General features: G+C 37.1%; 3 protein-coding genes, 1 long non-coding RNA gene and 1 pseudogene across 6 annotated transcripts in view; 2 read left to right on the forward strand and 3 right to left on the reverse strand.

Annotated features, from left to right (window-relative positions):
• LOC107743382 (uncharacterized) overlaps positions 1-5039 on the reverse strand; it is an 8203-nt gene extending 3164 nt beyond the window's left edge. Inside the window, exon 1 of the long non-coding RNA XR_001640401.1 lies at positions 4882-5039. This is a non-coding gene — a long non-coding RNA (uncharacterized LOC107743382). The remainder of the gene's footprint in view (positions 1-4881) is intronic.
• Positions 5040-5594: 555 nt separating this feature from the next.
• LOC107743383 (protein SMG8-like) lies at positions 5595-9050 on the reverse strand. Its single transcript, XM_016556574.1, has 4 exons — positions 7486-9050; positions 7207-7352; positions 6249-7118; positions 5595-6126 (listed from the first exon to the last, which is right to left on the reverse strand). Exons 1-4 carry the CDS (start codon positions 9008-9010, stop codon positions 5914-5916), a joined length of 2754 nt encoding a protein of 917 aa, XP_016412060.1. The 5' UTR covers positions 9011-9050; the 3' UTR covers positions 5595-5913.
• A 2633-nt stretch (positions 9051-11683) lies between these two features.
• On the reverse strand, positions 11684-14141 carry LOC107743468 (proline-rich protein 11-like). Of its 3 annotated transcripts, none has more exons than XM_016556689.1 (10): positions 14076-14141; positions 13895-14004; positions 13159-13300; positions 12964-13086; positions 12693-12872; positions 12498-12584; positions 12305-12417; positions 12145-12216; positions 11943-12041; positions 11684-11780 (listed from the first exon to the last, which is right to left on the reverse strand). In XM_016556689.1, exons 1-9 carry the CDS (start codon positions 14088-14090, stop codon positions 11957-11959), a joined length of 927 nt encoding a protein of 308 aa, XP_016412175.1. In that variant the 5' UTR covers positions 14091-14141; the 3' UTR covers positions 11684-11780; positions 11943-11956. The 3 variants fall into 3 exon arrangements, with proteins under 3 accessions (XP_016412175.1, XP_016412174.1, XP_016412176.1); XM_016556688.1 differs by having other exon boundaries at positions 12498-12581; positions 12687-12872; XM_016556690.1 differs by lacking the exons at positions 13895-14004; positions 14076-14141 and adding an exon at positions 13404-13520 and having other exon boundaries at positions 12498-12581; positions 12687-12872.
• A 350-nt stretch (positions 14142-14491) lies between these two features.
• LOC107743435 (serine/threonine/tyrosine-interacting-like protein 1) lies at positions 14492-16106 on the forward strand. The gene is made up of 8 exons (XM_016556666.1): positions 14492-14594; positions 14713-14774; positions 14892-14991; positions 15070-15203; positions 15287-15432; positions 15565-15662; positions 15767-15879; positions 15975-16106. The coding sequence occupies exons 1-8, from the start codon at positions 14492-14494 to the stop codon at positions 16104-16106; spliced, it is 888 nt and encodes a 295-aa protein (XP_016412152.1).
• Positions 16107-17787: 1681 nt separating this feature from the next.
• On the forward strand, positions 17788-21070 carry LOC107743436 (transmembrane protein 120A-like; annotated as a pseudogene).
• Positions 21071-21413: the final 343 nt, after the last annotated feature.

A 21413-nucleotide genomic window follows, 5' to 3' on the forward strand; every position in this document is an offset into this window, starting at 1 on the left:
AATAATAAATTATATATTATTATATATATATATATAAACAACAGATCTTCTGAATTGTAATAATATTTCACAACATGAATGTTTTTACCATACTTCATATCAAATAAATGCTATTAGTTCAAAAGCATAAAAAAAACTTTTGACCAGTAGTGTAGGTAATTTAGAAATCATCATATGTATGACACCACTGCCATAAGAACATTAACATAAGCGCATGCATGTACATATCAAAACACAAAATATTGAATTTACACATTATAGTCTTTAAAATGCAGTTGCAAAAACAGCCAGTTTAACTAAGTATCAAAGAGAAAATATTCATGAAAAAAAAAAAGTTACAAAAGCATACAAGCCCCTTTAAGACAAGCTTGACATGTTGTAGCTATGTAAATGAATATATGAAGATATAAAGGATGAACAAATATTAAAGAATCCTACAGGGTATTCATACATTTTTGGTGTCATAAATGACACAGATTGATGTGAAATGATGTTGAAAACTGAGTGTATGTCAGCGAGACACAGACAGTGAACGCAGCAGACGTCATTCACAAGAACACGGTGCAAATGCAGGCAAATAGGCATGAATCAGAGCGTCTGTGAGCTGTTGTCTGTCAGCTAACAGTGACTGTGTGGTCCCGCGTTCATCCTGCCCTCGGGTTAGACGGGGGCTGCGCTGTATGAGAGGCGGCTTTTTAATGCAGAGAACTGGAGACCTGCCAATGATGTGGGCTCAAACACAGAGACAGCCAGACAACCAAACGCGTATGATTTCAACGCTCGTTTGTTTGATGGACTCATCCCTAATAAAATGTGGTTAGATTAAAAAAACAAATCCATGTAGACAAAATGTTGAGCAGTTCATGCATTATATTTCAAGGCATAATTTAATTTTTGTGAAAACGAGACCAAAATTTAGATTGTCATACTTTTATTCAAATTTTCTCTACATTGCTGTGCTACAATCTTATAGTTTAAGTCAAATGAACTACTTTTATGGTGCTTTGTTGTGCTTTATTTGAAATTAACAGCCTCTGGTCACCCTATTTGCTTTCAAAAAGACAGCGTGAACATTATTCTAAAAATCTTCTTTTCAGTCATACAGGTTTGGAATGACATGAGGACAAGTTAACGATGACCCAATTGCCATTTTTGGATGAACTAATCCTTCAGGTCACACTAATTTGTTGTGATTTTCTGAATTCAATTAATACGTTTGCACTCTGACTTATTGGGTGCCCTCTTTTACGTCATCGTGGCATGTTGGCAGCTTTTCGCCTGTTGAGGCAGCAGCTTTGGACGAGATTTAAGACAGAACTAATTACTAAAAGAATCCGCAGGCATCTCATTTAATTACCTAGAAGCGCGGACAGCTATTCGTGAGATCGAAAAAGGGCCTTGTGAGTGACATCATCAGATATTTGAATTCCAACCACATCTCTGTAAACCGACATAACTATCACATAAACAAAAGCATTCGTTGGCCGTTGTGACTCAGCAAAGTCAGCAAAAAACCCTGCTGAGCTCATAAAGCACATATTTAGAAAAGAACAAATGTTTAAATGTTTTTTCCCCATTGTATAATACCATTTGTATTCTACAATGGGAAAAAAACATTTACATTCTTTAAAAAAAGGTTTCATTTGTTAATATTACATTTGCTAACATAACCTAACAATAAACAGTACTTCTACAGCATTTATTAATCTTAGTTAGTTGATGTTAACTAATGGATAAACAAAAACCTTACTGTAAAGTGTTACCAAATAAAGCCACGTGGATAGCATGACAGAGAAAAACTCAAAGAATAAATTCTTTTTCAGATATCACATGAACTCAGTGACTCAGCAAATTGAATTAGACAACTCATAAAAGGCTGCAAGTAAGGTTTCCTGGGAAGCTATTTGCGATTCTGTGATTACATTTGCTTTGGCACTGATGCGATCAAACAGGCCTTACAAAAATACAGCCGGAGAGTATTCTAGTCACCAGCGTGAGGCTTGAAATTGGACTCTCCTTGGCATAATTAAGCACCGTTGTGTTCGCTCTGCCATTAGAAATGCTGTATAATTTGGCCAAATGATACAGCAGCATTATTTTCAACATCATTTTCTCATGCAACTTCAAACACAATTATACAAGATCGACAAAGGATAGATACGTCGCTGGTATAAGGCTAATTGGAGGTAAAACAATTATGGGGGAAATTTATGGAAAATGCAGAGGTTGGAATTCATTCAGATCTCGACAGATGAGATGAAGATAAACGGTTGTCGCCAGTATAATTACTGAGGCCATAATCACAGAAAGGGTGCCCAATTGGTCTCTGTCTGCTTTGTGTGTTTACCATTTCAAATTAGTCTGGAGCAGACCAAACACACACATAATGAAGAGATCTCATTCATCATATGTCTGATCTTGGCTGATCTTCCTTCTTCTGACCACACAGTTGACGACTTGACAAACAAATCTAATACCGACTGCTGTAACAAAACCAAGACTGCAATTATGGCCGAATATCAGGAGAAATGCATTTCCCTTAAAGGAATAGTTCACCCTCAGGTCATCCAAGATGTAAATAAGTTTGTTTCGTCATAGGAACAATTGATTCCCCCCTTGGTCCGTTCGCCGCGGGGCCCCCTCAAGCACCCCCCCTAAGGATGGCTCTGATTGTGATGTTTTGATCAGCAGTTTGAACTCTCATTCTGACAGCACCCATTCACTGCAGAGGATCCATTGGCCAGCAAGTGATGTAATGCTAAATTTCTTCAAATCTGTTCCAATGAAAAATCAAACTAATCTAAATCTTAGATGGTCTGAGGGGGGGAGTAAATTTTCATTAATTTTTTTTTTTTTGGGTGAACTATTCCTTTAATGTCTATGGTGGTTAGACCCTGAATAATTCTAAAGATAGGTAATCCTTGAGACAATGGAGTTTTTTTTGTTTCCTTTCTTGTTTATGTATGCATATATCAAGAAAACTAGCTAAGGTTTCCCTAATAAACTCAGGAACACACATTGGCTGTATTCAAGAGCATTATATTGTAAATCAATATCATCTCCGTCCCAAAGTATTACACTAACACAAATCAGATAAACCCGTTTTCAATAAAATGCCTGTTATGTAACAAAAACATATCACAACATCAGCACAATATCTGCTTTTAATAAATGGCTTTATTTGTTTTGCTTGTTTAAACTAGAGCCTAATAAAAGGTCTCGAGCATTTTAAGCAGTAAGAGGGCATCTAAACAGACAAGGACCCCCGAACAGGTGGCGAATCCCCCCTCATTCCCCCCAGTCCCTCACATAATACACAGCAGGCAGCTCCCATAATAGCAACTTTTTTTGCTGTCCTTTGAAATCTGTCAGCACAAATTAAAAAGCCCCTGCTGCGTACACACATAAGCTGTGATATTTAGCTCTATGTAGCTAAATTGTCGATTATACATCTGATGGATTAACACTTTATTTTACAGTGTCCCTGTTAACATAATTGCAATAATACACAAATACAAGGGGCTCTTTAAAAGGATCCATACTGATTAGTAAATGCACACTAAAAATAACATTTTAATATTTTAAATTATAATTGCATAATTTTAACATGCAAACTGCATTTGAGAGCCAAGTCCAGAGAAAATACAACCCTGAAAAAAAAAAACCTGAACGAAAAAAAAACAAAAACAGAAAAAAAATTCTCAAATTACCTCTAAATTAATATACCGGCTTTGAAAAGGCACACTTTGTGCATTCATCCTTAAGAATAACCTCTCAAGCTCAGTCCATATTCTAACAGCATAAAGCGACAGAAATACCCATGAATGTGCAAAGCTAATTAAGGCAGGTGTTGGAAACAGATGGTCAGATGGAGAGACAGTGCGATGGATCCAGGTCAGACAAGTTTGTGTGGGTATCAGTGAACCAGCTTCTATGTAGGCCATAGTAGATACCACCAAACTGAGAGTGCAGATGGCAGCACCAGCTCAGCACCTCTGGCAATCACATCCTTGAAAACACCAACAGCTAAACCAATTCAGAAAAGCCAGCTTTAAAATGACAACAAGCCTGTGTCACTCGCTTGCCTCGTGATAACAAAACAGTACACAATATAAATACTGCAAAATATTAAATAGCCACACTTTCATTTAAGTGATCTAGCCCTCTGAGAACACTTGCTTATGCATAGCATGTTTCATAAAAATAAGCAACAATGTAAGTGTATTTATACAAGTACAGAATAACATAACATGCACAATAAGCAATGATCTTGTGGAGCTGCTTGCAATGGTAATGTTAATTAAATAGTTTATTATGCAATAGGAGTAGCATGAAAGCTTTCTCACTATTTTTTGTAAGTCAATTTTCATGCTTTTCCATGCAAAACAGCATATATTTGAAAATTAAAAGATTTCTTTAATTTGCGAAATATAAATGCACTTGTATATTTTTTTTAATTATAGTTAAATTCATAAAAAACATCCTGACAACATACAATTTGTGTTCATGGCCAATGACTCGTGCATAAAGTTTTTTTTTTCCTTCTCTTAATGTACCAATATTTGCTGGTAGTGTGTTAGTGGCATATAATTCTATAATAGTCTAGATTTAAAGCAACACTTTCGGAACAGTTATAATTGTTTACATTTTAACTATGCAATGATGCATTCTGTATATATAACGTTTTAAATCCAGATTAGCATCTATCACTGGCACTGAGATCCAATCTACAACTAAAATATAAATTCTCAGAATTTACTAGGTTAATTTTTAGTGTGCTGTCATATAATGCAAGATAATAAATAACAAACGTAATGTTTTAAGAAGACGAACTTCCTATAAAAGGTGACACTAAAAGCATTATAATTGGACTGATCTTACCTTAGAATGGAAAGGTATCGCGCTGGTCGAGCTGTCTCCCTCTTTAAAACTGCAACTTCATGCAAAACAGCAGGCGATCATTCCTCACAACACAAAGTTTGCAGGTATCTTCAGCAGCCACGCGCCTCGAGAGCAGCGCTCTGTAAACACAGCCCAGTTGCGCATCGGGCCTCGCCATACAAGCTCCCAATTTGATTGACAGCCAGGCCAGCAAATAGACGAGACAAAACGGCCTAGCAACAATACGCTGATTGGCCAACCTAAAAAGTGGACGGACCAATGAGCGAGCGCAGAGGATATGCAGGCAAAAAAAAAAACATTTGTTATCTTTGTGACGTGCCAGTTGGATAAGTAATAAAACTAAAAGCGAAAGCAAGTCTTAAATGACTTTAAACTTAGAAAATATTAAGTACCTATAAGATATTACAGTTGTCACTCTGTATTTTTTCACTTGAGAATGCCAAAGATGTACCAATTCATAATTACTTTAGACAGATCAGATAATCAAATAGCGCCTCTCTGTGTCGTTTTTACGAGCTATTTTATGTAAAAAACATAATACAAACCATAATAGACTGATATCTAAAACCTCTACAATAATAGATTGATATTTTTACATTCTTTCTAATGAACAAGTGTTTAAGCTTTTTATGAGATTTAATTTTATTTTACTCAGGTAAAATAATTTATAACATCAACCTCAAAAAGTCAACAGCAAACAGAAAATCCAGAGTGGACACTATTTTGGATACACATTTAAAACATTTAAAAAGTAAATTCAGTTTAAAATATTATAGTTTTATAATGACATTTTTCACTGTCAGTTTTTCTCAATGCAGGTATTTATTTACCATAAACACAACATTCCTTAATTTGATTGCTTGTATTTACAGCCACAATTATTTCTAGAATTTGGATTAAAAAAAGAACCGGCACAGAAAATGAAAAGAAGCATGGTGACACCAAAATGATGCTTAATATCCTTGTCCTACAGATATCTCAACAGTGCTTTTAAGTGCAGAGTGTTTTTTGTTACTGTGGAGTTGAACTAGTCGTGTTGGCACGCAGAATGCCTCTCAGCACCCTGAAGTTGGCCAGTGGCTGGTTCTCCTTCGGAGGGTAGCATGGTCCACGATCTGTCACGTAGGCATAAGGGAAGCGTAGCACCCAGAGTCCATCAGGGGGCAGCACCACCTCAGGCTGCTCCGGATGGAAGATAGGACAGGGAGGGGGACCTGGCTGGACCTAGGATAGAAGAGAAGCACAGAACAGTATACTTTAATGGAGAAAATGTGGGTAGTAATCATTGTGAATACTTCAGTTTGAGATAAAAATTGACTGATGTTGCACTTTTTAACATATTTTACCTGTGGGTTTAGGACAATCTCAAGAGGAGCATCAGGGACAACGACAAAAAGACGAGCCAGCTGAGCATAGTGTGGCTTGATCCCTCGTCCTTGAGCTGGAGAGGGAATGTATAAAGGCATATCAGAATTCAAGCATCTGGTTGCAGGTTCCTTTGGTCCGCCTTGCCCAAGCACTTTGACTACTTTATCAGGGCCAGAACTAAAGAAGCGGCGCCCTCTGCTGTCCTCATACTCAAAACCAACAAAAGCACGAGCTACATCATCCCGTCTACGCCCTCGTCCGATTCCTCCAGCGCTGCCTCGCTTTCCAGCGGATGCTTTATTCGGTGCTGGCCAGGAGGCTGGTCCTCCGTCCAGAGGCTCAAGCGATCCTACATCTTCCTCTGATCGGCTCCGAATGACAACATCCCAGGGCAAGAGGAAAGCGGAGCCCGGGAGGAATCCAGGTTGCTCTAAACCAGTGAGGCTGTTGTAGGCCTTAGCTGGACCGAGTTTAACAACAGACCAACTCGAGAACTTGGGCAACAGTCCCTTCGGGCATCCAGAATGAAGCATCCCGGGGAGATACTCCACTGTGGAGGGCTGTCTGTCCACCAAGCTTGGCCTCTTCTCTTGTCCTTCTGCTCCATCACCATATGTTCCAAGGCTGTCAGTTGACTGGCCCAAGCTAAGAGCAAGACTCAAACTTGTGCTATCACCAGGTGTGTGAGTGCTAGTCTCTTTCTCCTTTAGACGATCAGCTTCCCCTGATGGAGGAACCTCTCCAGGTCTGGGCACCTCATCACTGGCAGGAGCAGGGTCGGGTGTGCTGGCTTGGAACACTGGGAAATTGATCCTGTCCAACTTTCCACAGCATTTCTCCTCAAGCATCTGAGAATGAAAGACAGAATGACGAAGAACAGATTTAAAGCTTGTGTAGTGAATATTTATGGTGGAAAAAAACCTTCAAGCTACTGACTTGATAGAAGTCATAGTTGGCAGCCTGGATGTCAAATGGATCTTCTCTTGGAGACTGCTTCCTACCACAGTTACAGGAACCTGTAGAGCGACCCCTGCTATTGTGGTATAGAATAGGCGGGTTGTGGTCCATTTCTGGTTTCTCTCCTGAAATTTGAAGAAAAAACAGAGGTAATTAGAAAGAAGTAAATTTTTCGTCAATATACCATGAAAAAAAAAAATTTGCTCTTCACACAGAAAAAATGGATCTGTATAGATCTTTTAAAACATGGATCTTTACCTGGTTTTGGCAGCAGATGAAACTTGTGTACGCAGTGCTGATCCGTAAGGCTGCGCTCCTCGCAGAGCTGATGGCCATTACTCCAGAACTTGTAGCAATCCTCGTGGAGCTGTAAGGCGCATCTTTGAAAGGCGACTCCCCTCGCATGCTGGCTGTACACTCGCAGTGCCTGCGCCAGTTGATTCTTGTGCACTGTGGTGGTGTAATTATGGGGAAGGTTTGACTGGTACGCACTGTGAGCCAGTGGCAAGGCTTTCTGACACCTGTTTTCCGAGAACTTGGCATCTGCGTCAAGGAACCCCTCCAGCACTTTGAGCTGACCCTGCACCTTGAGGGAAATCTCGGCTGCGTCATCCTCACTGTTCTCCATCATGACCTGATAAAGTCTGTGCGCAACATGCAACCATTTGGAATAAGTAGGCAATTCGAAGTGTGATGGCTGCGGATTGCGACCTACACTGTCATCAAAACCTTTCTTGGTCAATACGAGTTCGACGTGCTGCCAAAGAAACTCTTTTAAAGTGCAGTCCACCAGCTGCCCTCCTGAGGAAAGACTGCTTTCTACATTGAAAGAGGGCTGTCTATTAGAGTACCTCATCTGTTGGTACCGCCTTTGCCTGGGCACAGGCGTGCTGCCTTCACTTTCTCGCAGGACGCAATTGGACCGCAGGTGCCCCAGAAGAGAGCCGATGGGGTCCTCATCTGGTCCTGGCACTACATATACAAAAGCTTGGTTGGCAGGAACTGTAAAGAGACAATTACTACTTTGGTTGGTCAATACACGACTTTTCCTGAATATCCGATATATCTGATCTTCCAGAGCATGCTGCAGTCGCCTTCTAGGGGAGTGTTTTTTGGGTTTATCCCCTCCAGAGCCATCAGTCCCATTCCCACCCGTGCCAGAGGAGCCCACTCTGAGCGCTCCGTTCATCTGGAACACGAACAGCAGACGTGGAGGGCACGGCCGACAGTTTAACTTCCATTCTTTAGATACTGGCGAATCTTTAATCGCAGCGCGCAGCAGTGGAAGCGCTTTCTGACGTAGCGCGTCCAAAGCGCGGAACATTCTATCGTAAGTGACGTCGAACGAACATGTGGGATGAACCAGCAAAAGAATATGGCACAGCGAGAAGAGATACAGCAGCTGCAAACAGTGATCCTTCTCTGCTGCTTTCCAAAACTCATGCGCTTCTGCATGACCCAAACCCGCCGTCAATGACTCGCACGCGCGAATAAGCTGGCGGTTGTCAAAAACAGATGTTAATACGAGATACAGCACGCGGTTCTCCTGATTATAATACGCATGAATCGATGTTCCCCCACCCGGATTGTCAGTGTCGTCGCTCCCAAAGAGAGAGAAGACGTGTTTATCTGCTAAGGTGTTTATGAGAGAGTCTTTAGCTGATCCCGGTTGCATTGCGCTTTTCCCAAATATGCCCAATACGCAAATACCCTCATCTTTGTCCACGGTGTCTTCGATTATTTCTGACTGTAACAGAGCTCTGATATTCATGGGAACCGCCATTTTTGCTGGACAGAAACAAATGGGCGGGGCTTTGATGAACGCATTTCTGCGAGCGCAAAAGAAGAGTCCGGGTGGATACATTAATCTGCAAGTTAATGTCCGGACAAAAAGCATGGAAAATGTCATATGTAAATAGTAATAGTCTTATAAGTCTGCGGTGTTGTTATTGTTCACCAAACCTAAAACTGTTCAAAAAAATCGTTTTCGGTAATTAAAATAAAATAAAATATGAATATTAGATAAAACTTAAAGGGAAATTTGAATTGTTGCCTTAGCAGCAAACTAAAATAAGATTAGGTTGAAATATTCAAATTACTAAAACGTAAAGCTAAATAGAAATATTAAAAAAAAAAAAAAAACACATAAAGTAACTGCATCTAAAATTAGGATGAAAACAAAATATAGGAATAAATGCCAATTCCAAATATTGGTGAATACTATAATAGAATTTAAATAATAGTAAAATAAATCAAATAAAATACAATTATTAGATAAAATATTAAAGGAAAATTAGAAATGCTGCCAGTTTAAGCTGAAGTTACAATGACTAAAAATTAAAAGCTAAATAGAAATAATAATTCATATATATTAATAAATACTTTAATTGTATATAAATAATGTATACTATGCCAAATATTAAATACTAAGCCAGAAATCGAACATTTATTTTGTCTTCATCTAAATGCACTCATTTGTACTGGAAATTAAAAAACACTTACACATTTTCTGTAGATCCAATATTTATTAAAAGTTTGTTATTCATTGCAATTGTTTTTACATACAAATAAAAGTGGTTTTAGCCAAATATTGCAAAAGACCCTTAAAATAAAACATTAAGACACGGTAACATTTAATTGGGTGTTACACCTCAAGCCCACAAGTAAACATACAGTAAAACATGGAAATAAAACACATCCTGAGTCTCACAATAACAAGACTAGTTATTATCTGTGCTTCACGTTTTACCACACACCTAAGCTATCAATGGATTATTGAATTTATAGACCAATAACTGACTTGTCTCACCCCTGTACAGACTTCAACAAAGTATCAAGTACTATATTTTACAGCGGAGTTAGTTTGCACATTCCAGTCATATTCAGTAACAGTGACACTGAACTGCATGTTCAGTTATTTAGTTCTACTAATTATACAATTAACCATATTAACCACATGCTGATGTGCATTTAATTTTCATACAGTCTGCATTTGTTATTAGCATGTCTTAAAAAGCGGGATCTTCTGATATAAAAGGAGCAAGAAGCACACTTCACATGCAACAAGTACATAAAATAACATAGCAGCAAGTAACATCAAATACAGTCCTGTCACTAAAATAGTTACTATAGTAACATGACATTAGGAGAACCAAAGCTATTAGCACAGTCACAGTATACATATAAAAATAAGGCAAAACACACACACACACACACACATGTCTGGTCAGCTATCCTTGTGGGGACTCTCCATAGGCGTAATGGTTTTTCTACTGTACAGACCGTATATTCTATTGCCCTACACCAACCCTACCCCTCACAGGAAACTTTCTGCATTTTTAGATTTTCAAAAAACTTAATTCTGTGTGATTTATTAGCTTGTTTACCCGTGGAGACCTCAATTTAGGTCCCCACCATGACACGAGTCCCCATGAGTCTGTGTGTAGTCAGGTTTAAGTCCCCACCAGGATATATAAACCAGTACACACACACACACACACACACATTTTTATATATTTATTTTTTCTAACCCTAACTCTAACCAAAACATTTGTTTGTAGAGTGTGACTTAAATATTTGTGATTGCATTTCACATGATTAAACAAACAAAAAAGCAGTACAGCCCAAAATTAATTTTTCATGACCATTTCTGCTCTTACTCTGGCCATTACAATTTAACAAGCTGTTTTGAATACTGTACCTTTAATTCTTCCTTATTTCATATGCAAAGTTAGTCATTCTGTGGTCATTACATGAGTAGTAACCAGGTTTAGAGATTGTCTATGTATTTCAATGAACACTATTTCAAAAGAGCAAAGCAAATGCTATAGCCCCTTTAAGGTATCCAAGGCAAGGTTCCTTCTGCTGAGATAAAACCAACACTAAATAAATAACATTGATCAAAACAGATACGGTGTACGTTTATTAAATGATCCATTTCCACAAGTTGCAGATCCCATCTGTGATTGATGAATTGGCCCCAAACGAACTCCCCCGAGCTCAGACAAAGATAACGTTTCTTGTTTTCAGGTTGATAAACATATGGGCCACGTTATCATAGAAATGTTTGAGTGTGATGCCATTTTTCAATACCAAACAGTTGTCATACTATCGCTAATAACCTGCCTACAGACCGCACTAATGAAGACGACTATTAGCATTAGGTGGGACATGCATCAGAAAATCATCATTAGCAATGCTCTATTAACACTCGGTTTACAGCCTGCATTAAAAAAGTTTTCAATCAAAACGAGTGCGCTCTAATTGGTAGTGATTGACCCAAATGCCAGAAAGACTGATGATCGGCAGCCGCTCGTAATGTCCATATCCCAATAACAAGCTCCTCTGGATGGCGAAGCTGTCACTATTTGACCAACAAGGCAGTTTTGAGAGCAAATGGACTGCTGGGAGAGATGCATTTGTGCCTGTCCTTAGGAGCTTTTTTTATTGTACACACACACGACTGGCCATGCAAAACACAATGTGCAATAACAAACAGTAATTATCTTTGTTTAGACAGTCTTGAGTGGTGATAGTTCTTTTGTTAAAGCACTCTGTAAAGAATGAAAAAGAATGAAAAATAATTTTCTGGCCATAAATTCATGATTTATTTGTTAAATAAAATGATCTTTCAATAAAATGAAACTAGCGGTCTCAAAGAGAACCTTAAAATAATAAATTCTGTGATTCATTTTGGGATAAAGCTGTTTACATACCAGGTACGTGTTTCCTAACCCTCTCTGGTCATGCTTGGATCCAGGCTTGAATCCATCACAGCATTCTCTTTGTTAAACAGCGGTGTGCCACCAGGACTCCTAAGAATACAGCAAATGAGAAGTATTTAGCTAGATGTGATGTCTGTAGTTTTAGGCATGTCTTGGCTCTGATTCCAACAATACAAAGTAAAAGTGATCTTGCCTCATTAAGTTTACTTTTCGAAGCTGTACCCGAAGATTCATGGGATTTTTGGTTGGTGTCCTACAGACAGTCCTACAGAGAAGATCGCAAATGATGTAGCATGAATGTGAATGTATTGCTTTAAAGCAAAAAAACTACATTTATTTATGCCGAAATTCACCTGCCAAGGCTTGATCTAGACTTTAAGGGGAGGTCAGAATTAGAGCGTCGCAAACTGACTTTCTGCAAGTCTGCGAGTGTGACCAGTGGTGATCTTTTTCTCTCTGGAGACACCTGTGAACAAATATGCCATCATAAATATCGACTCAATGCAGGATTCATTGGAAAAGTTGAGGACACAATCTGTCACTCACCTGAGTTTTTTGGCCTACAATCACTTTTCTTAGTCGTACTGCTTGAAGATCTCGAAGAGTCAAAGCAACAGGGCCATTTTGCTTCTCCTATTAGGGGACAGGAGGAAAATTAGTGCAAAACCTAAAATAGTGCAAACCTTCATAACTTGTCTTCTCAACAAGCAAAGTGAAGTGAATTGAAAAATAAACTTTTACCTTCACAGAGGTAGTTTGAGCAGTTTTTAGGGGAATTGAGGCCACTTTCGGAGCAGCAAGTGTCAACAGAATTTGAGGAGGAGGAAGAGGAGGTGGAAGGGAGACAGGCGGAGGTGTTGAGTGCTGAACACCATCAGGCATGTCACATTGACCGCCTGCAGTCTTGGCTTCTCGATACAGCTATCAAGTAATATTTTATACACTTTACAAGCACTGGAATTTTGAAAATAATTAAAGAACATTCTTTTCAGTACAGCTGAAATGTTCTAACCTTCAAAGTGGAATGCAATAGTGCTATTTCCCTTTGCAGCTCCTCTACTTTTAGGTGAAGGGACTCCACTCTTTCGGAATAGCCTCTCCAGAAAAAGAAGACATTCAGGAGTCCAAAACAGGTCTAAAAAATAAGCTGGTCAGACATTGGAAAGCTCTTTCTCTTTTGAACTCTAATAAAAAAAGAAAAACTTACTTGATTAATTGTCTTTCCGCATTTTTGCACAACACTTCCAAATGCAAAAAACAGAGCTCCAATACTTAGTGTTGAAGACAGCTGTTTAGTGGTTTGAACACTCGTCTCCTCCATAGTGTCCACCTTTGTTTTGTTGTTTGGACTGGGTGAAAGCATTACCAGAAAGTAAAGTTAAGTATATATATAGTAGATATACAGTTAGCTCATAAGCCTTTTATTTTCAAAGTCTTAAAGGGATAGTTTACCCATATTTTGAGAAATGCCTCAATTTATAATACAATGGATGTCAATGGGCACCAAAACGGTTTGGTCACCAACATTATTCTTCAAATATCTTCTTTTCTGTTTTACAGAAGAAAGTCATACAGATTTGGAACAACACGAGGGTGAGTAAATGATGAAAGAATTGTCATTTTGGGTCAAGAATCCCTTTAAGTCTTCAAAATACGGATAAAAAGTGTTCATGCTTTTTTTAAATACTGCATAACTTACATTTTTACAGCAAATGAAGTTATTATTTTGTCTTGTGGATTATATGTAAATATCTAGTATGATTATATGTAAATATCTAGTATATCAAAGTATATATATATACTTTGATATTTACACATAAGTATATACATGACATGTACATGATATGTGGTACAACAATCCTAAACTATACTGTAAGTGTTTATGAAAGCACTGTATTTACAGGCATTGTTTTTGTGGATATAAAAATGATACAGTTGCTCACACAGGGGCCGTTGGTATGGCAGGAGTCCCAAGTGGCTTCTTGCTCTTTATGGCCCAGCGTCGACTGCTGCCATTTCTCTTCCTCCGCCGCAGAAAGGCACCGCCGAGGCCCTGGAAAGGAATTACAAATCGTTTAATTATTCATTATTTATTGATTTAAGTAGCTAATAGTAACAACATACCCTGAATCCAGGCATATCCGCAGCTGCTGACAGCTGTAAGCCTGATTTTGAAAATAGTTCCTTATTGTTTACCCTCCAATAGGAGCGCAGCTGAAGCGCGGTGGGACGGGTTTTAACTTTTGATTGGTTAAGGAAGACGGAAAGGGTTTGAGTCAATCACTGCAGCGGTTTGTCTGTTACCATAGTAGGAGCGTAAACAATCATCAGTGAGCAGTAGAGCGTGTTATTTCAGCGTAAGCAATAACAATAAATCAGTATAGTTTGGTTTAAGAAACATTTCGGAGCAGTAATATTTCAAAACGCCAAGTAAAATAAGTATCAAGTCAAGACGCGCCAACTTGTAATTTTTAGTCAAACACATTTTTTTGTTAAGAAACATACAGACAGCCACATTTTATGTGCTCAAACTGTAACTAATGGCTGGAAAGGTTCTCTGTGAGGCATCAGAACTGTACAACATCCTAAATCAATACACTCATCTACCAAGGCTTGCAGAGAGCAACTATCTTTGTCTGATTGGTAAGAATTAAGAAGTTATTCCTTAGAACTGAATCCCTGGCTGTACATTTACTGTACTAATTCAAATACCGACAAGTGAAAGTGAAAGTATAATTGTAACAATAATCCTATTTTTCAGATGCCTGTGCAGCAGAATCATATAACTTCAGCTACATCATTACTGCCAGAATTGCAAAATGGGTATGTTTCAATTTCATGTTTTTTTCTCCCCTAAAGTTTATGGTTTTTAATTCCTGTTTTGCAACATTGTAGAATATAAAAACATCACTTTTCAATGGCTTTTCTTGCTTTTCAAAGGATTCTGATGGGAAGTTTATTATGCCCTTGGATGTTGAGGTTGAAAGTATGAAGTATATCATTGTTTATGACAGTAGTACACATTCTCTGTCAGATTCAGGTAAGACACCACCTTTTCTAACATTTTGAACTCTGAAAACACCTCTGAAAACCTCCTAACTGTATGTTTTTCTTATAGGTCCAGCTATAGACTGTGCAGTCAGCATAGAAAAAGCGAGCCAATTTCCAGTTCAGATTCTTAGTGGAGGCTATGAGAAGTTTTCTGCACTCTACCCTTTCCTAAGAACGCAAAAGATTCTTTACAATATTAGGGTATTATTCTAAATAGATCATAAATTAAGCATTTTTTGCTGTTTATAAATATATTTAATGATCATAAATACATATATTCATAGGAAGTGGAGAGCTTGAATCCCTATCCTGTGGAAATCTTGCCAGGCAAACTTTACATGGGTGATTACAGGCAGGCCACAAACCTTCAAATCCTTAAAGATCTGAAGATGAATGCACTTGTCAATGTCTCTGATGAATGCAGTCTAGTGTGAGCCAAACCCACCATCTCATATATATTCATATATTGTATGTAATCATAGTATTTAAAAAAAAAAAAAAATCCATTCTTATCATGGCCTGAAAACCCAAATTAATCTATGAACTGAACTTTGCAAACTAGGTTTAAAAAGGCAAACTGCACTGTCTTACACATCCTAATTGCAGATTCTGCAGAGGCAGATTTGATCGTTTCATTTGAGAGAATGTGCGTTTTTATTGGTAAGTACTAGGAGATTTTTTTGTCCAGTGGATGAACAATAACTCAAAAGAAAGAAAGAAAATCTGATGTTCAATTATTATTGTGGGTCTTTTAAACATTTCAGGTTCACATCTCAATACTTCTTCTTCTGTTCTGATATTTTCTACTCTTGGAGTAAGCCGATGCAGTGCTGTAACAATGGCATATCTTATGCATCACCTCAAATACACACTAAAGGTAATGTTTTTACTTTTGCATTTGCAGTTTGCATTGATGTTGTTGACAGATGCTTTTTAAAAATATTTGTCACCTGTCATTTCTGAATATTTTAGGAGGCATGGAATCATATTCAGCAGTGCAAAGCCAACATGAGGCCAAATCGAGGATTTGTACAGCAACTTTCTGACTGGGAACGTCAGACTCTTGGGAAGAGAGTGACAGATATATCTGAACCCAAATACTGACAATAACCAAATTTAACAGAAACATCATGTGCACATTCATATTCAATGATTTTCTACAGTCACTGATGATACAGAATAATAGATTATTTAATATTAATATATTAATTAAAAATTATATTTTAAAAAACTAGAAATAAACTACTTCCCGTAAACACACTAGACAATATTAGAATGTACAAAATAGGGTAACACTTTACAATAAGGTTCCATTAGTTAGTGTTAGTTAATGTATTCACGAACATGAACAAACAATGAACAATACATTTATTACAGTGTTTATTAATCTTTGTTAATGTTAATGAAAATTCATTGTTAGTTAATGTTAATTCACAGTGCAATAACTAATGTTATCAAGCACAACTTTTGATTTTAATAATGCATTAGTAAGTGTTGACGTTAACTAAGAATAATAAATGCTGTAGAAGTATTGTTCATGCTTAGTTCATGTTAATTAAAGTAGTTAAATAATGAACCTTATTGTAAAGTGTTACCTAAAATAGGGTTTAAAACATCAAAATAATTGTCTGAGATAATATATGCCACTAAAAATAGCAGGTTATGTCATAAGACAGGAGGACGACTACTCTGCATTTTCTTCCACTTTACTGTATATGTTGCTTTAACACATATACTGTGTATAATAAGAATGCTGTAATTTTAATAAACCTTTTTAAAATTTTCTGCCAATCCATTATTCCTATGACCTAATAAGAGGTTCTGTCTACAATTTCAACATTGACACTGAACTCTGGTTATTCAAAGTTGGTATATTTGGCTCTATGGGCGTCTGTGGGAAGTCAGTAGAGTAGACCAGAGCTGTAGAGAGAGAGAGTTGTGACAACTCCATTCACTCCAATGGACCAGTTTTTTTTTTACAGCAATGGCGGATCGTAGGGGTGCACAAGAATCAAACACATTGAACAAGATTAGGTTTCACTTAATAAAATATCTTCATTTATTTGGAACGAATTTTCTAAGACAACAAACTTAACATTTACCATGAGATTAGTAAAACGACAATGAACAGGTATATTTGTGATTGAACTTGACTAACAAGCAAGTTGTAAGAACACACACACACATATAATTATATTTATATAGAGAGGCTGAAGTTACCTTGGCAGAAGACCACGATGTCGTTTATATAGCAAACACGGACTTTTACCATGGTAAAATATGTTAACAAGGCAGGTACGGATAGCTGACCACATTAATCCTCAAATATTAGAGGATTTTATCTTTTAAAAACAACACTAATATAACTACATCTATATATATGTATATACTACGTATACATTATTTTGTAAATAATGTAAATAAATTATTTTATTGTCTACTAATTACCAAAAATCACAGTTCTGTCTCTCCAACTCAATATATTTCAATTGCCCGCTATGAACTTCCTGGAACTATTTGAGGTCTACGTGAATCACGTGACGATCGAGCGTTTTGGACTTCCGTTGACGCAACTCTCTCTTTCCATGGCTCTGGAGTAGACTATAGCGTCTCTGACGTAGCTGTCTTGTTTTGAAAGCGCTCATTGGTCAGATTAAGGGAGGGGTAGGGCGCTCGATAGAGCGCAGCAGTTTGGCGGGTTAGCATCAACTGTGCTGAGACTGGGTTTCATTATGACGCGAGGTCCGTCTCTGATTGGCTACGCTTGTTGTGAAACTGCGTTCAGATGACAGATGTGTGTGTCAAAGATAGCGAGGCGCTCCGACAACGGTAGAACAGACCGTTATTCTCTTCACTCTTATCTGGGAACCTTTCATCAAATACACTCTCTGGAAATGTTATTTAACCCGACTGGCTTAAACGAATGTTTACAAGAATGGGAGGATCTGGAAAAAGACTATCAACAAGTTCAGGTGTGGATTCTTTCTTTCTCTAGTGCTAATCAGATAGCAGGACAGCTCTGAACTATGAGACCTTACTCTTCTATCTTTAAATGTTTTTATATACATTATAATTGTTTTATTTACAAATATTTCGAAGTATTGCTATGAATAGCTGGTTGTATAGTTAGGCTTCAGCTTTAATCACTAGCTGCTTAGCAATTTAATCCTAAACCAACTTTTTTGACTTTAAATACACCAAAAATATCAAAATGACGGTTCCTCATGATATTGCTATATTCACGTCTTTGACCAATTGCAAATTTCTAATGTCTATATTTGTTGCACAGGAGACACATCGACTTTACAAACAAAAGCTGGAGGAGGTTTCGAAACTGCAGGACAGCTGTTCTTCTTCTATTGCACGGCAGAGGAAAAAGTTAAAGGATCTCAACGAATCCCTGCAGGAGTCAGTTATTATGAGTTATATATGCTTTGGTTAAAAATAAATGTTGTTGATCTATATCTTATATTCATTAATTTTTTTCGTAGATGCAGAGCGGTAGCGAGTTCAGACGATGTAAATAAAATAGACGAGATCCAAGATTCCATAAAGGAAAGATCAAACGTCTTTTTTGAGATGGAGGCCTTCTTGCCAAAGAAAAACGAGTAATGCAAATGAGAGATATTTAAAATACACATTAAAAGCATTTACAATTCAAAGCAGGTCATACAGCTCTGTATTTGCCTGTTACTAATTCAGTGACCTTAAAATACTGTAGACTAAAGGTGTGGTATATATTTCAATAATAATTGATAGTGGTGTGTGGATTTGTAATTTACCTTGTTCAAACACATACAATGATTCTGCAAGCACTTGATGATAACATGAAATATGCTGATGCTAACTCTGTTCTTGTTTCAGGTTATACCTCAGTCTTGTTCTTGGAAATGTTAACGTAACACTCCTTAACAAGCAGTCCAAGTAAGTTCTCTGAACAGTCCTATTTGATTAAAATGTTCTGAAAAATTCTAACACCACAATAGCCTTAACTTGTGATCATCATCTTTAAACAATGTGGTGTCATGAAATGCAGTCATGTTAATGAGTCATGCGTCATGTGATTTGTCTGACTCTTGCCTGTTTCTCCATTGTACAGGTTTGCCTATAAAGATGAGTATGAGAAGTTCAAACTATACCTGACTGTGCTGCTCTTGTTGTTCTCATTCACCTGTCGGTTTTTGGTCAGCTACAGGTACATGTTTATTCCAATTAAATATGAAAAATTGAGGGTTAGCCTAATAGTTCTCTAGAGAGTGTAAAAGTGTAATTTTTTAATATCATGTAGCAACAGCCGTTTTTTAATCATTGACTATATGTAATTCTACATGTTTCACTAATACATGTGAAATAACCAAATTAATTTATGCGTTTGTCTTTGCTCCCTTGTGTTCTTACAGGGTTGTAGATGCACTTTTCAACTTCCTGTTGGTGTGGTATTATTGTACATTGACGATAAGAGAGAGCATCCTCATTAATAACGGCTCCAAGTAAGAATAATCATGTCATTATACTCTTAAAAATAAAGGTTCTTTTAACTGTAATAAATGTAACATTGCCTTCTAATAAAGAATAAAGGTTGACTAAATAAATAAATAAAGAAAGAAAGATTTTTTATTGCCATTTAAGGTTCCATGAAGAGCCTTAAAGATCCATGGAACCCTTCCACAGTCCTCGCACAAAAGGTTCTTTATAGTGGAAAAAGGTTCTTTAGACTATTAAAATGCTCTTTTATAAGAAGTGTTCACTGGATGGATTTTTGGGGAACTCAAAGTGATTGTTATATGGCATCACTGCGAAAACCTCCTTTTGGAAGAATTTTTTTTTTTTTAACAATGTATGTAATACTCAATTCTTGCCATGTATTAATGCAGTACTACAGGCTATATTGTAAAGTTTCAATACTTGGTTTCAGGATCAAGGGCTGGTGGGTGTTTCAACACTATGTCTCAACATTTCTCTCTGGAGTAATGCTGACCTGGTAAGAACAACTTAACTCTTTAACACAGTGAGATATTACAGCATTACATCTTTGAAACTTTGGCACTTTAATAAAGAGTATTTTAATATGTATTAGATTAATCAGATTAATTTATTCTGATTAAATGCTTAAAATGAAATGTGTTCAAGTAGGATGGCACACTTCATAGTCATTTTTGAGGATCAGTAGTACAGAATAAGTGTGAAAAAGAGTGAGAGATAATGTGTGAATATCAGATGTACGTCAACTGTTCATTTGTCTCACAGGCCTGATGGTGAACTCTACCAGATGTTCAGAAATCAGTTCCTGTCCTACTCCATGTATATAAGTAAGAACTGCTGCCTTACAGTATTAGTAACACTTTCAGTGTATTAATGATTTATTCTTTGTCTTATTTAATCATTTAATTTTCTTGTTTTGTTCTCCATTCAGATTTTGTTCAGTTTCTCCAGTACTATTACCAGAGTGGCTGCTTATATAGACTTAGAGCTCTTGGAGAAAGACACAACATGGACCTCACAGTTGGTGGGTAGTGTGTTCTTTTCTCGTCTTTTTTTCCTTATTCTATTGCAGATTTATACACTAACACATGTTTTCACATGTGCTTCATGATCAGAGGGGTTTCAGTCCTGGATGTGGAGGGGTCTGACCTTTCTCCTGCCTTTCCTTTTCTTGGGCCATGTAAGTTTGATACTGTGTTTGTTAATCTTGGGGTTATTTTGCAATAAATGCAATCATCTTGCATGGGAAAATAGCTCACTTTCTGTCTTATGGCTATGTAATCATCGTGGTAAAGACTTCTTCTGGTGGCACAGAGGGCAATATGTCAGTTTAAAGCTGTAACATAGTTAGAATAGAGATGATGTAACCATTATATTTACCTGTACCTGAATGACAGTACCAGACAAAAGAAGAGTTTAATACTGACGTAAAATGTTGACAAGTTCTGATGTAATTCTATTGTTATTATGCTGTGGCTCTAACCGTCTTATGTATATACAGTTTTTCCAGCTTTATAATGGAATTACACTCTTCCAAATGGCCGCATCCAGAATGGAAAGAGTGGCACAAAGCCAAAGCTTTATAAATGACCGGCACAAAGGCACTGCTGAACTCTTTATTAAAGCAATTTATGTTTTATATGAATGTTTTTTTAAATGTCAGTGTGTTAATATTTTGTTGCTTAAATGTTTTCAGCAAAAAAAAAATTTTCGGTTTGTGGTTCAACCTGGCTAAGTTATGATTTTTGTAAATGTGTCAAAGCATAAGGGATGAAATGTCTTTTCCCTAAACCTAAAATATTTAATATTTTTATTTTATTTTATTAAAGGACTAAATGTCATGATGTTTTGCACACCATATGCCAAAGAAGTCATGACATCAGAATACGATAACAGTATGTTGATGTTTTCTTTTTCCACATTTGTAAA

This window comes from Sinocyclocheilus rhinocerous, unplaced genomic scaffold (genome assembly GCF_001515625.1).
Source record: "Sinocyclocheilus rhinocerous isolate Xijiao unplaced genomic scaffold, SAMN03320098_v1.1 scaffold106, whole genome shotgun sequence".
In the NCBI taxonomy this organism is placed as follows: domain Eukaryota; kingdom Metazoa; phylum Chordata; class Actinopteri; order Cypriniformes; family Cyprinidae; genus Sinocyclocheilus; species Sinocyclocheilus rhinocerous.

Excerpts from the sequence above, each read along its gene's own strand:
- LOC107743468 (XM_016556688.1), bottom strand. Across the intron at positions 12,873-12,963 it reads TATTGCATTCCACTTTGAAG|CTGTATCGAGAAGCCAAGAC; the intron begins GTTAGAACATTT and ends ATTACTTGATAG. Across the intron at positions 12,418-12,497 it reads TTGTAGGCCAAAAAACTCAG|GTGTCTCCAGAGAGAAAAAG; the intron begins GTGAGTGACAGA and ends ATTTGTTCACAG.
- LOC107743435 (XM_016556666.1), top strand. The coding sequence starts at position 14,492 with ATGGCTGGAAAGGTTCTCTGTGAGGCATCAGAACTGTACAACATCCTA. Across the intron at positions 14,595-14,712 it reads CAACTATCTTTGTCTGATTG|ATGCCTGTGCAGCAGAATCA; the intron begins GTAAGAATTAAG and ends CCTATTTTTCAG. Across the intron at positions 15,880-15,974 it reads ACCTCAAATACACACTAAAG|GAGGCATGGAATCATATTCA; the intron begins GTAATGTTTTTA and ends TGAATATTTTAG.
- LOC107743383 (XM_016556574.1), bottom strand. The coding sequence starts at position 9,010 with ATGGCGGTTCCCATGAATATCAGAGCTCTGTTACAGTCAGAAATAATC. Across the intron at positions 7,353-7,485 it reads TCATCTGCTGCCAAAACCAG|GAGAGAAACCAGAAATGGAC; the intron begins GTAAAGATCCAT and ends TTCAAATTTCAG. Across the intron at positions 7,119-7,206 it reads CCAACTATGACTTCTATCAA|ATGCTTGAGGAGAAATGCTG; the intron begins GTCAGTAGCTTG and ends TTTCATTCTCAG.